The following is a 22,530-nucleotide window of genomic DNA, read 5'->3' as shown; positions in this document are numbered from 1 at the left end:
AATTGCCCTAGCAACACCCCAGTGACCACCCCGAACCCCAAAGCAAATGCCTAGTAATACCCTAGCAACTACCTAGCAATGCCCTAGTGACCACCCAGCAATCGCCTAGCAATGCTGGAACACTAGGTTAGGGTTAGGGTTACCACGCTAAGGGTGTCTTCACACTTGGCATATTTGGTTTGATTAAAACAAACTCTGGTGCGATTGCTATGTTAGTGCGGTTCATTTGAGCATGTGTGAACGTTGCCATCCGAAACCTGGAGCGGTTCGAATAAAATACGAAAGCAACACGGACCAAAGACATGTAAACAAACCAAAAACAGTAAGATGATACCCTAAAAAGGACAGAATTCTCACGCATATCTTTTTTCCTGTCATAGTCGCGATGTTGTCCATCACAGTTCGGTACAGGCATCAGAACCGCAACTCCTCGCAGCAGATCTTCATTTGTGTGTGTGACGGAGGGATTCCTGCGGCTGTTCTGACTCCTTTACACATTTGATAAGCTCTTCATGAGTTCTCAACTGGTCAAAATGTATTTATATGTAGGCTATGCTCATACAACGGGCAAGTTTAGCCCAGAACACAGCATTGTTTTGGATGTTCAGTAATTTCTGTCTCAAAATAGGCAATAGGTCATAAAAGGCGACCAATCAGGTTGTGAACGTATCCCTATGCCTTTAGGTTCTGTATCTTTTGGTTCGTGATAAAAATGCCAATCTGAACGCGAAGTGGGCCAGGAATAAATGTATTTTGTTTGTTTTTTGGCCCAGACTAAAAGAACCAAGCCAACCGAACTGAACACACGTGAACACACGCTAAGACTACCTTTTCTTTATATAACTTAAAGGTCCCATATTGTACACCTTTCTGAAGTTTTATTTAAGGTTTTGATGTCCTTAAGAATATATATTTGCGCTATAAGTACCAAAAACCATCTAAATATATTTTTACAGCTCCTTTCTCAGGAGCTCTGCCAAGAACAGGTCGATTTTGGCCTGTCTACTTAACATTCATGAGCCTCTCTTCTGATTGGCCTGTTGTTTTCTGAGTGATGGCCAGGCCAACCACAGGTAACTAGGGTCATGTATGCTGTAGCCTGCTGTGGCTTGGTGATGCTCACAAGTAAGGTAAATAAAACACCTGTAATGATGGTGATACATTATTTGTTATTAAAGCATAAACATTCACAAACCACTGTTAATTTAACATAAAAGCAAGCATAGGCTACTAAGTGTATGGTTTGGCATGACAGAAATAGCGCAAAGTGCGCTGCCTTAATTCCTAAAAAGCTGATATCTCAGTTCATCGCGATATCACAAAGCTCTGTTATTATCAATGAAGCTGACTGCACAATAAATCTTTCATAATGTCAACACTTCGTTTGTTATAATCAGAGGATTTGTCAGCATGCAGAATTCAGCACTGAACAAAAACTCAGTTTTGAGCGGTGAGTGGATTCTATCTTCAATGCATCTCATTGGCCATTGCGTTCAAGAAACCAACTCATATGTCTGTGATTGGCTACATTGCTCAACGCTGCGAACATGTTATAAATAGAAACTCGTTCTGGCCTGTAAATCGTTTTTATTTAGTTTTAGTTATTCTGTGCAACATATGAATAACAATTTATTTGTTTTTAGATATTTTATTTTTAGATATTTCTATTTTGCAGGAGTGCGGCGAATCGTTTTATTCTCCCGCAACCCACACATACAGGAGTACCTTACGCCCGCACTCGGCCATCAAATCTAGTCCTGCGCCGCACTCTGTTGCATTGGGTCCCGCGGGAGTGCAGGTCTCTACATCCATCGACTGAACAGCATTTTCTCGACATGTTTCCGTGTTGTTGTTGCTCAGCAACGATGTTGTCTGGGGTTGGGCAAAAGGATGGAGGGATGGTGAGCAGTGCTCGGGGTGGTGACTGAGTAGTTCTGACATCACATTTATACGGAAGTCACAACGGCTTGTGAAAAGGCACAGCTACTTTATGCAGACTGTGTGCATTTGTCTGTGGATTGACTGTTTTTAAACTTTTATGGTAATTACATAGACCCTAGACCTCTGTTATCATGAAAAATTTCATTTTTGACAATATGGGACCTTTAAATTTTAGACATTGTAGATGTACCCTCATCAATCACATGGTGCGAGATGTTCGCAGGGGAAGGTGATGTTGTCTGGCTGTCATTTCAAGGCTAGATGGACCACAGCCCATATTGGCAGTTTAACCTCAGACAAGAGAGTCTAGCCTGCACTCCATTTTCTCACTGTAGCTCTATTCTCCACTCAGCAGACAACATAATTTTATCTTTGTGTAGAAAGCAATAGTCTATGGAGAAGGAATTAATGTGCAAGTCATTTATCTTACTGATTCAAATGTGAGCTCGGCCTGAGCAAGGCTGCATGTGTAAATACAGACCGTGTGTGAGGATTCAGGCTGCACAGAGGTATCCGTCGGTTTAGAGTTACAGCTTTCATTTCCTTAAAACCGATGAAGCGGAGCTGTGATGATGAATGCCGCCATTGTTCAATGACAGTGATCAATAGAAGAGATTTTTTAATTATTCTGCTGGTTTCACAGCTTGACAGATTACGGCAAAATAAAACAGGCTTTGATCTTTGGATCTCTGGGCTTAAAGCAGATATGTATTTTGGATCATTTGAGATAGTGGTTGTGTTGTTTTGTTAGATAATGTTTGTGTATTTTCAGCCTGACTGCATATGTGTGAGAGTGTGCGTCAGTGTGTGTTTCCCTGTCCGCCTGCGCATGTGAAAATCTGTGAGTGTTTGTGGCTGCCTGCCCATCCACTGTGCGCACGAGTGTGTTTTAATATGTGAAATTCTTCGTGCTCCATACCACCACCGTTACTGGCTGAAGAATAGACTGTGCTCCACTGACTAAAGACACACACAAAAAAGGGCTAGGGAGCTACTGGCTCCTTAAAATGCAAGTTGATTGACAAATTACGGTATCGCTAGATGAAGATGGTTGTTCAGTCAATTGAGAATTTAGTAACAGCTCTGAATGATTCTCTGTCCGAATCAAATGGCTAACACCTGACTGGATCATTCAAAAGAATCAGTTCATAAGAATCATTTGTTCCTGATTTGCACTGTTTTCATTGTTTTGTAACAAGATGATATCTGATGATACCACAGAGAATCTGTTAAAACCTTGGTTCCACTGTTTGGCTCCACATTAGTATTGAATCCCTGTTTGTGCTGCGTCAACAGAAATATTTGACCATGCAGCACTAGAAACATTGGTGCTTTAATCCAGGTCTCTTTCTGCTCTGTTCCAAACCACAAACCACCTTTTGCATTATGTCTCAACACAGTGTCTTCTTTTCAGTCATGCTGTACTCAGGTAAAACTATAGAAGAGTGCATGGTTGTCTTTATACAACATCCGGAAAAATATTCTACAGGAGCCCCTTACGGAACGAAAATATATTTCCCATATATGAATGATCAATATATTCAATAATCATGCTGTCTAATCAGCATCTTGATATGCCACACCTGTGAGGTGGATGGATTATCTCGGGAAAGGAGAAGTGCTCACTAACACAGATTTAGACAAATTTGTGAACAGTATTTGAGAGAAATAGGCCTTTTGTGTACATAGTAAAAGTCTTAGATCTTTGAGTTGAGCTCATGAAAAATGGGGGCAAAAACAAAAGTGTTGCGTTTATAATTTTGTTCAGTGTATGTAGACTACACAATAAAAGATAAAACTTTGTGAATATTACATGTAATGTTATTTTTAAAATATAAATATATATATAAATATTTTTATAAATATTTTATATTCATTAATATAAAGCCATACATGGTCAAAGCATATATTGCAGTATATTAAAAAATATAAGCACTAGTTTCCCATATATAGAAATGTATTATGTAATATATCGCATTATATTTTGCAGTATCACATATATTTTTGTTCCTTAAGTGGCAGCCCAACAAAAGTCTGATTCATCTCACTATGACGTCAGCACAAATAACACTGCCACAAATAACACAATGCTCTCTGCCTCTGAAACAAACTGGATAAAACGAAACAACATCAAGTGCGGCTGAAAGAATTATTGAATGTGGCAGAACCAATTTGGATGAGAGCAAATATACTCTCATAATCTAGTTAGACTTTATCAGCAATCAGCAATGTACAGTTCCAAAGAGTATTTGGACGCTTAAGCCACATTTAAGAGGTATAGCACAAAATACTGGGCTATCGCCATCTGTGGTTGAAACATATAAAGACTTAATTTTCATTTTTTGTGGACATTTCCTGCCAAATCAGATCCAACAGCTCTGAATATAAAACGTTATTGAAGGCTTACTGTAAAGCAATAACCCATTTTTATTTACTAGTATTTTATTTATTTCTAACTTAAGATTAAATGAAAAATCTTCAATAGTGTACCTTTCAAAACATTGTTATAAAGCAACACATTGTTACAAGTAAATTTGAGAAGTGTATCTGTCCTCAGTCAGTGGGAAAGAGACTTGAATAAAAGTTTTTCTAAACCAACAAGTGCACATAAGCTCTGGCAGATCCCGAGGATATTTGGCAGTCAGACAGGAACGATCATGTTTACAAGAGTCTACCACATGGAGCCATATAAAGTCCTTATATGTCCCACTCACCCATCAGTGTCCTGGAAGTTGACGTTCACCCTCTTGGCAGAGCCCAGCAACTCTAAAGAAAAAAGAGAGGGAAAGAGGGATAAGTATGTTTAAAAAGCAACAATAGTAATCTGTGGGAGTAAGGACATTTCACAGCAGGTTCTATGATACTAGGGATTTATATACAGTTTTCGTAGCAAAAAATAGCAACATTTGCAAAGATGAGTGTTGGAGACCAGTGCATCTAATTTAAGGCTTGAATTTCCTATTTGCATTGGAAACTTCTCTATTTTAGGATTGTCATTTTGAGGGCATGTGTGTAAGTGAGGAACTTTGAGTACACACTAGAATACTGAGGGTGTACAAGAGCAGCATGACCAGCAGTGAAAATAACACTCTCTGTACCAAAAACTCTGCACTGCATTACAACTGAAAACGCCTTGAGATAGGACTATGATTATTTTTTGGTGCATAATCAATTATTGAAATGTATACCTTTACATAAACATCACATAATCTTCATAGTTTGGCTGTACTAATTAGAGAGAAGGAACAACAGGATAATCATTATTCTCAGCTGTGTGGGCCAGAACTATTGTTTAGTACTGTCAGTTACCCATGCATCCTTGTCACACACAGAAAACCAAATACTTTTACTGTCATTTGAGGTTATACAGCATGACCATTTTTAGTTTGCATTCAAATGGACCTGCATACAAGTGGATGGCAAACTGTCCTGTTTCCCAGCAGACATGGGGAAGAATGCTATGCCTGTCTCTAGGGGCCGCTCACTACATCACTTCCCCTAACAGCAGCACAGCCATTAAGAGACTCTGTGGAGGACTGAATACTGGTGTCGCATTTTATTCCATCCATAAATCCCATATGCTTCACTCACAGCGCCACCAAGGGACCAGGATGCTGGTTTAAAGGAAGAATTCAGTCACCTCGTGCCATGGTGCTCAAATGCAGCGTCTATGAGACTGAATCAGACACAAATAAATCCCCATTTGTACACTATTTTTGTTTCAATTTGAAAATGAAATGTGAATATTTAAAAAAAAAAAAATTTTTATATATATATATAAAACAAAAAATAAAAGCACAAATTGAATTGTAAATGCTACAAGTGAATTGAGGCAACACAACTGTATAATGTAGAGTATGAAAATGGATATTCATATAGAGATTTGCTTAAGATTACATTTAACAGTGTTAACAATTAGTCTAAATTAGTGTTTTCAAAGATTCATTTTAAGCGAGATTTAGATGACAGGTAAGGTAATCTAATTGTAAAAATAGGGCAAATGCACACAACTAAATATCTAATTTTGGCCAATAGATATTCAATATCAACAGATAAATAAATAAAAACTCCAATAATCAATACTATGAAATGAATATACTGTATGTTTCCTCCAGGTGCTCCAGTTTCCCCGCACACTCTAAAGCAGGGGTGCCCAATCCTGCTCCTGCCGATTGACTGTCCTGCACAGTTCATCTCCAACCCTAATCAAACACACCTGCCTTTAATTTTCAAGTGATCCTGAAGACCTTTATTGGTTGCTTCAGGTGTGTTTGATTAGGGTTGGAGATGAACTGTGCAGGGGTGCATTTCCCAAAGCCAACTATGGTCGCAAGTTCCGTCGTTACCAATAGAGTTCAATGGAAATTACGATCATAGTTGGCCAACGATGCTTTTGGGAAACGCACCCCAGGACAGTCGATCGGCAGGAGCAGGATTGGGCACCCCTGCTCTAAAGACATGCAGCACAGGTCATTCGTAGACACCAAATTTTCCATAGCTGTGAATGTTTGTGTGTGAGCCCTGCCTGTGGCCTAAGAAGCTGGGTTAGGCTCTAGCCCCCCGCGACCCTAATAAGAATAAAGCGATAATTGATGGATATATTATGAATCCGTAGTACTCCAATCCCAACTTGTGCAGAAAGACAAGTACCAGGACACAAAAAGTACTCTCAAAACCCTCTTTCAAATTACTCAACACAGCAACAATGGCATGTATTTGAGACAGGTTCTGTTTGATCAACCAATGGTAAACAGGAGGAATGTTCACAGTCTCTATTCATCTAGACGTTTTGAAGCCTGTGGCTTTGGCGTGTTTGAGATTTCACCAATTTAACTGGTCTATAGGTGATAAAATCTTTAACACCTGGTAAAAGGGCTTCTATTTGGCCTAAAATATGAGCGGTGGAATTTGGAAGCAGATCAGAATATGCCAGATGAGGTCCGTATTCCATCTGGAGTGGAGCTGCTCGCAGCCATCTACATCAGTCAGCCTGAATACAGGGCTGTTGTCAACAGCTGCAGCTCAATGTGACAGAGAACATCTGTGTGTCTTTTTCTGCTCTGTCTTTAACTCTTTCACCTCTCGGGCCTGGCCTGATGTGTCCAAACAGAGCAGAGTGGGGACTGATATTAAATAAAACACAGGGATGGAGTAAGTCCCCAGTAAATGACTGCCTGTGTTTATGAGGAAACAAGTGTGCTTCTATTTCAAGATACAAAGGTTACAGAGGAGAATATCTATCTACAGTGAGCTGCTGCTTTTGTGCTCTTGCTCTCGGATGGACTGTTTATCAACCGTTTGGCCTCTGAAACGAGATCCTTTAGATGAAAGGTACTGTACAGTATGTTAGCACTAATCCCAATAATGGCAATGTGAAAAGTGCAGACGTATGGATTCTACTTAGAGACTCTATTTTCACATCTTTTATCAATTATTCAGTTGCTTACATCAATAGGATGACCTGTAACTAATTTTGTTTTAAATTGTGGGAAATAGTGGTAACCCAGCCCGATCTGCCGGTGATTTGATTTCGCCCTGCAGCTCAGGCTGGAAACCTGTACATTCTTCTATCCTGTTTGCGTTACAAATCTGCGGTGTCCAATCACAAACTGGCTTATCCACCTGCCTCGCTATTGGCGGGTTTAATCCAATCCAATTCCTTTTAACCTCTAGACGATGCACAATGGCTTCTTTAGTTTAGCAAACAAATCGCTCGAGTGGGTGTAAATACCACTCACTTTCATGTTTTTTTTTTGCACAACCTGCAAAAATCGCTCGATGCCATTGGTGCTTCTGCAAACCGCTGATCAATGGTCCAAACCAACACGTTTGTTGACACGTTTCCTGCCTGGAGTTTTCGCGTCGCTGATTGGTTGAAGGACTAACCAATTGCGTACAGATTCTTTTGAACTATGCCCATTGATCACGCCTCTTGTGCAGGAGAAAATACAGAGCAGACTCCCCAGACTAATGTTCAATCTTAAAAGATTGAGCTTGGTCTGGTGATTGATAGCCAGACTTGTTGCCTTTGAGTGAAAAAAAAAAATTCAGCAGGCCTATAAACCAAATATATATGGTAAGATTTTGATGTTTCTGAAAGAAGTAATCTTATACTTACCAAGGCTGCATTTATTTGATTAAAAGTAAAGTAAAACCAGTAATGTTGTGAAATATTATTACATTTTAAAATATATTTACGGACACATACATGATAAGGAAGATTGAGACTGATGTTCCAATTGTCTTCCATTAATAAAGAGCAACAATAGTAAATAGAAAATTAAACCATTCTTCAGCTCCATAAGCAATACAATAATAAACATCAGCCTTAGCTTCAATGCACATAATAATTAGGTAAACTCAGCCTAACTTCTCTCAGGGTTGTTTTGTATATACTTCCTTCAGATCTTTTTATAGTGCCCACAGTTAACCCGCTGAATAGTCTGGTCATCAAAACTGAAAACAAAAGATTACATCACACTGGCACACTGCAAAGACAGAACTAGGTTGCTTTGTTTTATGAAAACATTTAGAGGTACAAATATGAGCCTGGAGATGTTCGCTCTGGGAACAAGAGGAGGAGTTTTGCCTCTTTGTAAAAAATAATGAGCCCACAACAAATAAGTCTCATTAAAAAACTCAGCATTTACTATTATTGTCTACAAGAAGTAAACAACAGCTGTCAAGCCAGAATACATTCCCCCCAAATGACAACAGCACTCTCACACCTGAAATGACCTGAACTGAATGAAGTTTCCAACAGAAGCACACGGGAGACAGATTGACTGCCTTTTGACTGAGGAGAAATGTCTCCTCCTAAAGGACTACGACATGACATCCATTGTTGCTTTGTGCTAAAATATTGGAGTGGATAAAAGAGACAGAAGCTCTAATGGAAAAATCAAAGAGTTGACTACAGGACTAGAGACAGCAACAAGGGGAGAAACAGCGAATGCTGCCCGGCCACGATTGATTCTGCATATCCGCTGTTTCCAGACAGAAGAATGTTATGAGATGTAGTGGAAAGGGTTCTCTGTGACTCATCTCTCTCTGCAGGCCATCCGAAAGTTGGACTAGTGTAGTGTACTTGGTGATGCACAAAAGACAGGGTGAGGGGTCATTACAAAACCTCTGAACAACAGATGAGGCCCTGAGCATTTCAGAGACAAGCTGGAGTGGTGATGAGTCAAAGGCATTGAAAGTTCTGGATGCCAGATGAAGAACAGTAAGGAAATGTGTTCCAGCAAGAATACATCTTATAGCCTAGATCTGCAGCTGTGCTCTTTAATCTGAAATAGACAGTGAAAACGCCTGAAACTTTCCTGGAACATAAAAAGAAGTATTGTGATTATGCTGCCAAAACTCTACTCTACTAGGCCGTCTGACTAGTAGTACTGTGCCATAGAAATGTACAGTTTTCCAGTTGAGTTTCACTTACAAAAAGGTAGGCTAGTATTTTCAGGGATGGGTTTACTCTAACATTAGGTAAAAAAAGAAGATATGACAAGATGCAAAAAAACATGAACAGCGTTGGAGACTGAAACGGAAGAGAAGAAATAAAGTTGTTTTTGTTTAGTTTTTTGCACACAAAAAAAAGTATTCTGGTTGCTTCATAACATTAGGGTTGAACCACTGTAGTCACATGGACTATTTTAAGGTCTTTATTACCTTTCTGGTAGCCTAGAAATCTAGACGCACCCTAGCGGCAGCAAAAGAACAAAGAACGGCACTTAAGTCATTCTTAAAAAAGATGTGTTCGTAGTTTTGCCGACCAGATACGGCAAAAGTTTAATCTACTAGCTCCGCTGGTGGGCAAACGCTCTGGTTGGTTGTAGCGCTATCCTATTGCGTGCAGAGGGAATTTGAAAGACAACCGTTTATCCCGCCCCTCGGATTGAGCCGTGCCAATGGTGAGTTGCCAGACCTAACATCTTGATGTAGGTCTGGCTTGCCAGGCTACCTTTCTAGGCCTTGAAAGCTGCAATTACGTTGCTGTCTATGGGGGGTCAGAAAGTTCACAGATTTACTAAAAAATATCTTAATTTGTGTTTCGAAGATGAACAAAAGTCTTACGGGTTTGGAACGACATCCACGACATTGGAACGGTGAGTAATTAATGACAGAATTTTCATTTTTTCATTCATTAATGCATTACTTTCATTCATTTTAATTAAGCAGAAATCTTACTGACCCCAAACTTTTGGACAGCAGTGTAAAAGTAAATTATTTAATTAACAAAAATAAAAGGATACAATGCATTGTTTCGTCTATAATATGACACTTAATATTCCACTGAAATCTTGACCTTATATTTTAGGAAGGGGTCCCCTTGCAAGGAGATCATGATATTCTGAGGTCCTTGGCATCAAAAAGTTTGAAAACCCCTGGTCTAATATATATTATTTTACTAAATGATTACGACAGAATATGCAATAGTATTTCAATTGTATTTTAAGATGTGTGAAAGAATACCATGGCATTACCATCATGTTAGGATCCAAAAATACAACAATATTACCACGGTACCATGCCAAAAGAACAATTGGTAATTTTTTGTTTAACAATAGAAAGGCTCTGTCAACAGCAATGGTTAAAGCTCAGAATTTTCAACTGTATCAAGAGGATTAACTAAGGCTTAAATTTGACAGACCAAGTTTACAAACAAAAGAACAGTACACAAAACCCATACACTGTGACAAATTGTATACGGTAGCCATTGTGACACATCTGGAATAACTTTGGAAGTCACCCACAACAGTGACTCACAGCTGGGTCTCATGAATAAATGTTATGTATGCAAAAATGACTTCAAAGACTGCAAACACTATTTTTATGCACAGTTCGGGATTTATAAAAATGCTAGCTGGACCTTACGGCCTGAAACATAATTTGGTGTTACAATAAATCATGTGAGGCAATCAACTGTGAGGCAATATTTTACAATCATTTTGACAGCTTTAGGGTATAGCCTAAAAAACTGCAACAAAGTACAAAAAAGGAATTGGAATGTTTTTTGGACGAGGTGTCATTGCATGGTACTTACTGAAGTGCTATTTTAATGTTTTATTTTTCAAAATTTGTATATTTTAAATCAACTTGTTGCTTATAACATGTCTTTAGGAACGCAACATGCGTCAACCATCTTCCCACACTTGTAACGTGAAGCACTTAAGAACTGGCTGTTGTCAACAAAAGAGAAGCTTTAAGGGCTTGCTGTGGTATTCGCCAAAATAAAAGCTTGATTCTTTAACTTTTGAAAATGAAGAAATTAAGACAGCAAAATCAGCACTGTAAAATCAACTATATAAATCAAAACTGACTAATGTTACTGAATGAAATGTCGACCCAGGATGAGCTACAGGACTGTGAAGCTTTGGGGGTGTTGATGGATTCGATCTACTCCATCTTTGTTTTGATCATCATTCTGAATCCCATCCAGACGTAACTGTTAGCCTTTGACAAAAACACGATTTTTTCTAAATGTTGCTTTTTTTATTAAACCTACTTAGATTCAAGTGTTGATAAAAAAGGAATGCATGAAGCTAGAATAAAACGTTTTTTGTTCGTTTGTTTGTTTAAAAGCAGAGGGTCTGTTCTTTCTTTTGACATATTGCATGTTCAGATATTCATACAACAAAATATCCTGGGGGTCGTGAAACTTGTTAAAATGATCTAAGATGCTGGCAGCTTTTTTTCAAAAATGCTGACGGGGAAAGAGTTAAATAAAAAATGTAAATTTCCCCAAAACGTATACACAAAACAGCAGTATATTTCTGCAAGTCAGTGGTTGCTTAGAAAGAGGTCTAACTTTGTAAGCATAAACAAAAGCCCTTTAAAATATTTCAGTGAAAAAAAGAGGCTGATTATAAAGCTGCATTTGCATTGGCTTGCCAGCATTGATTGATGTCTCTGGGGTTGAGGAAAATGGCCTACTGGGAAAGCAAACAATAGCTAAGCTAAACTTAGCAACAACTCTCTTTCATATCCCATTTCACATCCAAACCTTAGTTTTATCCACCATTTACATCATTTAGCATCAAAGATCATTTCTCGGTGTCAAGCTCTCAGCTTGTTATAGTAGCAGCAGGAAAATGTCCACACCTCCAGAGTCGTTACTTTGGGGTTTTCCCAGAATGCACACAATGAGACCCCTTCATCCGATCTGACTGCTGAGGTCTGTGCTTCACACTACAGCACACATAAGCAGTCTAATAAAGACATTTTTGCTCCCGGTGTGAGCTCCACGACACACATCTTTACACGCAGGGACCCGCGGTGCGAACACAACACACTCCACTGTTCATTCATAAGGAGGACAGAGTGAATGAGAAAGACGGAAAGGAAAGCGTCCTCTGAGAGGTGCTCTTCCTACAGTCCAATCACCCAAATGCTGACAGCGGATCAAAGAGATCAGAAACAGGCAGAGAGAGCACAGGCTCCAGCCCAGGGAGGGAATGGCTCCAAGTGTCCAAGTAACTTGGGAGCAGTTCCCGTTTCAAGCTCGTGAACTGGCCTGATTGCGATCACCCTCGATGGCCATTTCAAACAGAACTGGGGCGAAACCAAACCTCATATCGGGGTTTGGTGCCGGCAGGGCTGGCAGGTGGCTAATAGTAACGTTTGAGTCTCCATGGTGCTGGCAGAGCGGATGGAAAGTGATTAGTTAAAGCTTGGCCCCGTTCCTTTGCTTTGCCTCTTCTCTTGGCTAGTGTTGGTGGGGCGGCTCTTCCATGTTCTGGACTGCTCCCCAGCCTCGCTCCACTATTTCCCAGTCTCAGACACACTTTACACACACTATCTACACATACTTTTTAACACGGCTATCACTGTAGTGAACCCTGAAACATTGTTAAAAGGGGGGATATTGTGTATTTTGGATGTGCAAGTAATGGTATCCCAATCTTGTCTAACCAAAGGGTCAAAGTTTAGCTGGTTAGAATGGCCTTGTCACCCTTTGCTGGTACATGCTGTAACTACATCATCTGATTTCAAAAAGGTTTCATTCAAAAGAACTTTCAAAAGTAACAGTTTATTCTGACAATACACAGTGGGAAAAAAATATGTCAGTATATTTTTTAAAACCAATTAAAATGCTTCTTCAGAAAGTAAACATTACAAAACATAACAAACTGTCAGTAAAAAAAAAAAAATACAATGTTACAAAAGATTTCAAATAAATGCTGTTCTTTTGAGCTTTTTAATGATCAAAGAATACTGAAAAAAAGATATGGTTTCCACAAAAATGTTAAGCAGCACAACTGTTTTCAACATTGATAATAATAATAAATGTTTCTTGAGCATCAAATCATCATATTAGAATGATTTCTGAAGGATCATGTGACACTGAAGACTGGAGTAATGATGCTGAAAATTCAGCTTTGATCACAGGAATAAATTACAGTTTCAAATATATTAGCATAGAACACAGTTATTTTAAACTGTAATAATATTTTATAACATGACCATTTTTACTGTATTTTTGATCAGATAAATGCAGGCTTGGTGAATATTAGAGACTTTTTTCAAAAACACCGACACCAAACTTTTGAAAAGTAGTAAATAACAAAATAGCAAACCGAGTAGCATTTATTGTAAAGAAATATAGCACACTTTTCAGTCAAAACATTTCACAGCATGAATTTTGTTAGGGTTTCTTTTTTTATCCATTTTATTAGATTCAAAATAAGAAACAATAAAATGATTGTTCAAATTGAAGATCTAGCTGTATCTTTCATTCTGTAAGGCATTTAAAGCTCTTTATACTTTTAAAATTAAAACTAAAGTTTAATTTCAACAATAAGAATTTCTGTGAATTACAATTCCTTTTAATTATACATTAAATTCAATTCAATTCACATTTATTTGTGTAGCGCTTTTCACAATACACATTTCAAAGCAGCTTTACAGAAACTGCATGTGTCCACATAACAATTTAGAGTGATCTGTTATCAGAGGTAACTGTTTAAGTTACGTATTTCAGAAATGTACATATACAAAATCACAGTAAGCGAAAAAATTATTGATTTAAACAATGTAATAATTTAATGCAGAAATAATGAGCTCATTGAAGTGATTAATACTTGTTTGTTAACAAATGATTATGACATTCAGAAAAATGTAGCATTGGTGCATGTTGATACATCCTTACATTCAAAATTCAAATTGCCATTCTGGACTCATGTCCGCTACCTAAATTCAAATTCAGAAATCAAATTGAAATTTAAAAGGCATTCTTAATTTAATTTTGACATATCAATCACAAAAACTTCATAATAATATGGCAGATGTTTTGCCAGAGTGCTTTTAAAAGCATAGGAACAAGCTTAACTTTTTCATTGTCTCCTAACTGCAGCTGTACTATTTATGAGTTTCTCTTTGCAAACTTGTGCAGACACTGTATTGGCGGGGGAGTTGAAGGGGGTTTTGTTTTGGGTTGTTTTGACTCCTCAGTGAATAACCCCAGGACCTCCTCATAAACTCCCTCCCAAAAATATCTCATCTGCTATGGTCCAAACAAAAAGCAAAACAATTTTTCTCAGATAGAGGACGTGTATGATAAAACGTGAGCATGTCAACAGCAGTTTGCTCCTCAGCAGTGGAGCGCAGCTTGACTTCTCTGTAGCTGTAAGCAGCTTTTGATCCAGTTTGACCCCTGCTTTTTCTTGCTTCCTGAACTTCCTGTGGAGGCATTTCCCTTCCAGGTAAAACAGAGGAGACCATCTGGTGCTCTTCCCTTGCATGGGGTTATTCCGGGATCTCACCTTCCTGTATCCCACACAAGTTCATATCAAGCTTCCATAAAACCACAATTATTTTGTTCTTGACTTAAAGTACAAAGAGAAGCCGCTGGGGTGTATAAAGGTTTCAACATTGTTTTACGCAAAAGTACGGTAATATTTTATGGCACAGCAGCTCTCTTATCATGTCTTTTGTGGAGCTGTAATGGAGTTGCTAGGCAACAAGCATCATCTACCTCTTCCTACACATGTGCACAAAAATTAGTGCAGCGCACCCACACAATCCCTTCAGCACTCTGTTACTTTCAACGCACACAAATACACTCACAAAACAGGACAGATTAAAACACGTTCTGAAAAAAAGCTTTTTACATACCCTTCTATTTTCCTGTAAACTCTCTGTGGCACTACACGAAACCAAACAAACACTCCTCGTAATGGCATGTTAGCATGCACGCAGGTTCATTTCTCAAGTGTCATCGGCTGAGAGTGTTAGTGTGGGGCTGCGTCTCCTCAAGGGATCTGCAGCCCACAGGTGAGTCTGCCTCTCCTCGTACGCTGATAGCTAATCTATTTCCCACAGCACTGCTGCCACGGCTAGAGAAGCCTCATTGATCATTCCCAAATTACAGAGGCTGCATACCCAGCATGCATCAGCCTTATCCTGCTGAGATCCAGTGCTCTATCTCTGCATAAGGCAGGCTGTTAAGGATTGTGTGGGTTTGCCATGGAGGCACCGGGCAGATTTATGTGTAGGCTTGCACTACATGATGAATGTTTACTCAGTTAAAAGCTCACAGTGGCGTGCATAGAACATTTAGCAAATCTCTTTAAAGAGGGCCTCTGAGGAGCATGTAAAACATTGCAGACTAAGTTAACATACACATACCTCCAATAAAAGAAAGAAAAAAAATGGTTTTCTGATCTTAGATGGTTTAAGATGGTTTAGCTGGTCTCTGAGCCTGGCCTAACTGGTGTATGCTGTTTTAACTGCTCTCTCAGCCTATTCTAACAGGTTTAGCTGGTCTACCGGCCTGGCCTAACTGGTGTATGCTGATTTAACTGGTTTTCCACCTTAACCTTGCTGGTGTTAGCTGATTTAATTGGTCTCTCATCCTAGTCTAACAGATTAAGATGATCTCTGAGCCTGGCCTAGCTCATGTAAGCTGATTTAATTGGTCTCCTGGCCTAGCTTGTGTATGCTGATTAAACTGGTTTTCCACCTTAACCTTGATGGCGTTTGCTATTTTAATTGGTCTTTGTGATGGAGAGCCGGTGTTGCTTCTCCATCCCCCAAAACTGTGGCCTAACCTCTAGGGATGTGCATACCCTGGGTGGTGGGAAATGCTCATTTTAACTCATTTAGAAAATATCAGTTGTTGTGCAAATGACAATATTTGTTTTTCTCTTGCCTGTATGTTGTATTTATTGATTGTTTTTAAACTCTTTGTCTTAACTATCATTGAGGGAACTTGCCGAAATGTATAGAGAGACAAGAGTTAGTTTTACAGAAAATGGTATGTTACAATTAACTAAAGGTGGGAAAATTACGCATTTAAGAGTGTTCCCGAAGTGAGGCAGGGGGAGCATAGAGTGGTTTGGAGCTTAATGCAAAGGTTGTTAATGCTCCTTGAGCATGAGAAACTTCGGTCTTCAACAGTTAGTGAGAAAAGTTGGTGCTACTTTAGTCCCTCAACAGTGATAGTTTTTAGACTGTTTTTGTAACCTTTGTTTTTATTTTTGCTCTTATCCACTGTTGTATGGACCTTTTGCACTTCCTTTAGCCTGGGATAACCCAGACAACTTCTGCCAAATTTAGATTTGCTCTGCAAGTAGTCTGGCAAAGAGCTCATTCAAGCCCATTTCTAATCCGTCGAAATCACAGCACCAATCAGAAACGTTGAGGCGGGCTTTACACAATGACGATCGCTCTGATTGGTTTTAGGTCTATCCAATTGCCCCCAGAGGCATTTGAGCGACGTCCGTTCAACTTTTAAATGCATTATTATATTCAAATTGCAAACACATGAGGACAGTCTCCATGAAAGACCCACTGGCAGATGAACGTGCTACTACATTTCTCTCCGAAACGGTAGGAAATTAAATTAGATTTAATAGAGGATTTTAACTGTGACAAGATGATTGACAGGGCAGTTTAAGTGAAAGGATAGTTTAAGTGAAAGGATGCACGCGACAGATCCGTCCGATAAAGATGACGAAGTAGTATGTCCCAAAGCTTGCCTACTTTTTTGCTACACATTCAAAAGTAAATACCTTTTCTTCACTAAAAGAGTACATACTTTTATGGCGTAGTGTAACTTAGGCGAATCGGGACGCAGCATATGGCTTTACACGATGACGATCGCTCTGATTGGTTTTAGGTCTATCCAATTGCGCCCAGAGGCATTTGAGCGACGTCCATTGGTGACGCCCCTTTGGAAATGAGTTATTAATGAAGCTTTGCCAGACCATAACTCAGTTACTACTGAGAATGGTCTGGTTTTAACCAGGCTACACTTCCTTGCCTTTAAAGTATTAAACTTCTTTTGGAACGACCTTTAAATGGATGCCTGGTGTGATTCTCCTTGCCACCGCTATAGGGTCTCTATCACAGTCTTCCATTTTAATGGTGGTGCTGGTGTATGCTCGTTTAGCTTGTCATCCAACTGGTTTAAGGCACCTGACCATCTGAAAAGTGCCAAAGAAACAGACCAACCTAACCAGTTTGGCCAGGCTAGGAGACCAGCTAACCACATTTGGCTAGTTAAAGCTGTTTTTCAGCAGTATTAATAATAACCACACGAGGGCTAAAATTGTGAAATGGCAGCCTGTCATCAGCTAGTGACATAACTGAATAGCTTTATTTTCTCAAATGTTATGTTCAGGTTAGAGTTTGTAATTCTTAAGAAAAGTACACAAAAGGTCTACAATATCAAATGATTGGCAGAGACTAAAGCAAAGTAAAAACTATGTAATTTGATTCTCACCGAATGTGGCAGGCTGAATGGCCATTGGCACATCAATGCATCACATACACGAGCACAAACCAGCGTAAACACGCTACCCTTAAAGACCCAACGTGTTTCAATATAGCACATCTTCTTTGTGTCAGTCTATTGCAGTAGCACCATCTGTCAGACAACAAAACACTTCTGTCACACTGTTCATCATGCCAGTCCCAGTGTCATGTCAGAGGACACAAAATCATCTCAGCGGATGGCACATAACAGTGCCAGTGTCTTGTGTCCACAGAGGAAGCGATAAATAGTCAGAGGAGAGGAGCGAGTGTACATTTTAGATTGTGAGCTGTGGCCAGAGACACAGTATTAAAGACTCACACAGAGACTGTATTGTTCTATGGCACAGCAGCGGAAGCCAGGAAGAGCTCAGTAGCATTGCCAGTGGGAATTCATTTACTATAAATACAGTCTGAAGAACCAAAATGGACACAGACCATCTCTTCATTACTCTCTATTCAACGTCAACAGTTTTTCCGAGGAACAATCTTGAGGCTGTCCCTTCAAAAACTTTTAAAATAAAGTAAAACAACTTGTACCAGTCATCTAGGGGTTTTCTCTCTATGAATGCTCAAACAGGACTCGAAGAATCGTTCAGCCAGTGACAGAATTTCTGTAGCATGACAGTAGTTTTTTTTAGTTTTTTAGTTAATTTGTGTAATGTATTGACCTACCTGAGTCCCTACTCAGACATCTGCACAGCATTTTACTGTATGTCTTCTCTTCTGTAGCAATGTACAAATTAACAATAATGGGCCCTTTTCCCAGACTACAATGGTTTATCATTGTAAATCTAGCCCATTTTTTCATGTTAACATTTTTTAATGTACATTTTTAACACTTTATTTTGTGTTATATTACCTTGGCATTAAATTGTAAACAACTAGTCTAAACAGTCAACTAACAATGAAGATATCATATAAATTGTATTATTTTTCAAAACAATATAATATTTAGAGGAATTCTGCAAGAAATTCATAGCTGTTTTACAGTTTTAAACTGTGCATTGCATTGTGTTTTAGGGTTGAAGGAAATGTCCATAAACTTAACAGAAAAGTAAGTGGTAATTTTCTGCCAGGACATTATATGTTATGTTACTTTAATTACTAATGTTTATAAGATTTGAATGTCACTCTATCTAAATGTTTTTCAAAAGGGTAGCTTGGCATTTCAAAGTAGCTTTCCTAATGCTGTCACACAGAGTACAAGTATATCAGAGAACTGAGAGAAGCCAGTCTGCTTTCTTTTTGCGTAAACTTGTCAAACACAAAGGTACAACACCTCGTGCCTCATTGGTCTCTTTTCTTCAGCTGCATCCCTATGAACCGCACTCTTACACAATGAAATCAAATGCTCTCCATGTTTAGAAAGCTAATCTCCCCCAATAATAGCTGTAAAATGATCACCAGGTGGAACTAAGCTGAATTTCAGAAGGCAAACAAACTGTTGTCTCCTACAGGTCACAGATAAAAGTGGGGGCGGCTCTCAGAAAGGATGCATGAAAACAGCTCAGTCTGATCAAACCTCCCCTCTCATTACCCACACTATGATGACTGAACTTTAGGACTCCATGGAGCGGGAATTAGTGTTGTTTACAGTAGAGGTTAGTGATACTTTAAAGTGGTCCCTGGGATCTTTGCAGTTTGTCCTGATCAAAGTTCCCTAATTAGAGTGAGGATGGCACAGACGAGTCTGCACAAGCATGTCTCAGGGGCCCGCATTTAGATTAATATAAACAGTGTGTGACAGGCCTTGCAAAAAGCCTCTTTCCTCAATTAATTAACAACTTCCTCATCCACTTCCTCTCTATGATCACTCTCCACAAACACATCTTAACATCCGAATCCACTTCTGGGCATCCAACTGTTGCTCTAGCTTTAGCCTTGTTTTTACACTCACTTGATGCCGTCGACTCTCCGCAGACTACATGCACAGCTCACTCCAGTTCGGACACCTTTATACTTTACGCATTCCGTCATTGCTCTATTCTCAGAAACAGCAGGTGGCAGTGCAGAGAAAATATCAGCTACATTAAAAGAAAGAGAAATAACTGTTTTGCCAAAGCTTTGGTTTTTCAGACTTATTTAATCTAAATTAAATCTAAATCTCGGACTAAATATAAATAAATGAATGATCCAAAAGAGGTTTTTCACAGTGATGCCATTGAAGAACCATTTTGGGTTCCCCAAAGAACCTTTCAGTGAACAGATCTTAAAATAAGCATTTCTCCTTATTGGATTTTTATGCTATAAAGAACCTTTTGTGCAATGGAAATATTCCACACTCATAAAAAGAAAGGCATGGTATGATTCTTTATTGGAATCATGGAACTTTTCCAGTGCACAAAAGGTTCTTTATTGTGGAAAAAGGTTATTAAAATTTTCTTCATACTAAGAAAAAATGCTTCTTTTAAGAACTGTTCACTGAAAGGTTCTTTAGGGAACCCAAAATGGTTCTTCTATGGCATCAATGAGAAAAAAATAAAGGTTCCATAAATGGGTTAAGAAAGGCTCTTCATGGAATCATAGATGCCAATAAAGAACCATTATTTTTAAATAATGTACATGAAAAATGTTAGTACATTAACTAAAATATATGTTTAACTAAAAAACAAACTAAATGGGAGGGAAAAGGTTTTGATGGGATTTTGGTGGGATTTAATAATTGTTACATTGGATTGGACTTGTTCATCATTATCCATCTTTATGTAAAAGCAGCAATATCTTAAACACATACTTCTGCCAACAAAGACTGTGAATGCAATATGCTTATGTTAATTTCTAGAACAATACGAGTAGTTCACTGGTTCATATACAAGAGGGAGATAAATGGCAATGCATTGCACTCTGCTGCAAGTGCTGTAAAGATGTCCGTGATGTTTTTTTCTCGCCCACTGAAATTCATTCACTGAAATTCAACTTTATTGTGCACTTTGAGACAGAATACTTTCACAAAAAAATCTTTGCATATCTCTTAAGATTTCTTCTTCAGCTAAAGAAACACCTCTATGGAGGTACGCTTGGTATCGCCTGGCTTACAGTAAACTGCAAACTGATTAATATTTACTCAGGCAGGATGCTTGGACCTCAAAGTGTCCGCTCATGTCCCTGTGCTTTACCAACAGCACTATTTCAGCTCTAGAAACAGGTACAGCTGTTCTAGCAATGTTACTCAAGTGAGATAAAACTCATAAAATAACCATTAGATTGTATAGAGTGGTCTCAAAATTGCTGCTTAAAACATGTAACTCTTGCAGTTACAAATATAACATAATCCACCTTTACTAGTCTGTGTGTGAGAGAAGCAGCAGTACGTGTTCCCAGATTCTTGTGTGTGTCCTGCAATTGGCCACTTAATTTATTGCAGTGTAAAGGAGCGTCTTAATCAGGCATGTGGTTAAACATCCTTCATAAATAAGAATGTTTTATTAATTACTGACAGCTCAATGTTGTGTGTTATGACATCCTGAGCCAAACACAACACGGCAGTTTGTGTGTGTGTGTGTGTGTGTGTGTGTGTGTGTGTGAGTGAGAGAGAGTGAGAGAGAGAGAGAGAGAGAGAGAGAGAGAGAGAGAGAGAGAGAGAGAGAGAGAGAATGAATATGTACTGTATGTCTGTAATGTGTATGTTTGTATGTGTATGTATGTTGTATATTATATAAACAAAGAGTTCAACCCCTCTGCTAATATAAATAATATAAATCTTTATATAAATAAAGAGTTCGACCCCTCCACTCCAACCACCTGTCATATGCACAACTTTTCACGATCCAATGATGTTCTTATTGATATCAGCCCTACATTTTCTAATGAAATATCCAGTATTACTTCAAAATGTCACATTATGGAAATAACATGGGTTGCAAACGTCTTGGGTTGATTTCAAGAATGATTTTTTTCATGTCCTCTGAATCAGCAGAAATAAAAACTTATTAAACCATTAATAAAATATTAAAAATGAAGTACCTTTGACTGAACATATATTAAATAATGATATTTAGTGAAAATGGCATTTATCTTTGGAATTCTTATGTAATATGCTGAACAAAACAATATTTCAGTTGTTCAGGAATAAAGTCTGGACTTGATCTTCAAGTCTCAGCAATTCATAATGACAACTCTCTGAGACTAACATCTGTTTTTAGTCAGCAACTGCAACTAAACTTCTTTTTCTAATTTGAGCTGGAAAAGATGTCATTGAATGGCACTTAAGAGCACAAAAATGCAGATAGCAAAGCTGAGAAAAGAAAAAAACTTTCAATTGCTTGACTAAAAAGAAACCAAAATATTTCTTAAGAAATGATAAGGAAATCTTCTGGCACATGTGGAAATGTTTCTTCACGTAAAGCCTGGAGATGATGACAGTATACAGCTGACAGGACAGCTAGACACAATGTAACAGAACGTAGGGCCATTTAGCGGCCAGGCTTGTCGCCAGTTTCTCTGCATGTTTAATGCATCAGTTTACTAATTAATTAACACAACTTGTTAAAATGTTAATAAGACCTTTTATAGAAGATGGTAGAGTCTTTCTGTTATTTAGCTAGCAAGCAAGCTGACGTTAACGCCCTGTGTACAAAGACCATTAAAAAATTTTAGCAAAAAACATCCTGTTTGTACACCCTCTAACTGATGTATGAGGGGAGCATTCTTGAATATATTTACGCAGCTGAAGCTGGTTATAGCAGCAGGTGGATGTTGTGTTTAGGCTGGCTGGACTCCGAAGGGTCTCGTTCCTTTGCGCAGCAGTGAGAAAGCCATTAGCATGTGAATGAGAGGGGGCAAAAGCTGTATGCTATGCTCAGAAGCCTGGGTGGGCCCTGGGCCTGTCCATCA

General features: G+C 38.7%; 1 protein-coding gene across 22 annotated transcripts in view; it reads right to left on the bottom strand.

Annotated features, from left to right (window-relative positions):
• caskin1 (CASK interacting protein 1) overlaps positions 1-22,530 on the bottom strand; it is a 102,221-nt gene that overhangs the window by 47,689 nt on the left and 32,002 nt on the right. For all 22 annotated transcript variants that reach the window (XM_079888453.1, XM_079888435.1, XM_079888451.1 and 19 more), the window contains exon 2: positions 4,656-4,707. In XM_079888453.1, coding sequence (XP_079744579.1) covers positions 4,656-4,707 — 52 coding nt within the window. The remainder of the gene's footprint in view (positions 1-4,655; positions 4,708-22,530) is intronic.

Source organism: Squalius cephalus, assembly GCF_949319135.1.
Source record: "Squalius cephalus genome assembly, chromosome: 1".
Taxonomy (NCBI): Eukaryota; Metazoa; Chordata; class Actinopteri; order Cypriniformes; family Leuciscidae; genus Squalius; species Squalius cephalus.
The sequence above is the reverse complement of the archived record's forward strand: the minus strand, read 5'-3'. Positions and strand labels throughout refer to the sequence as shown.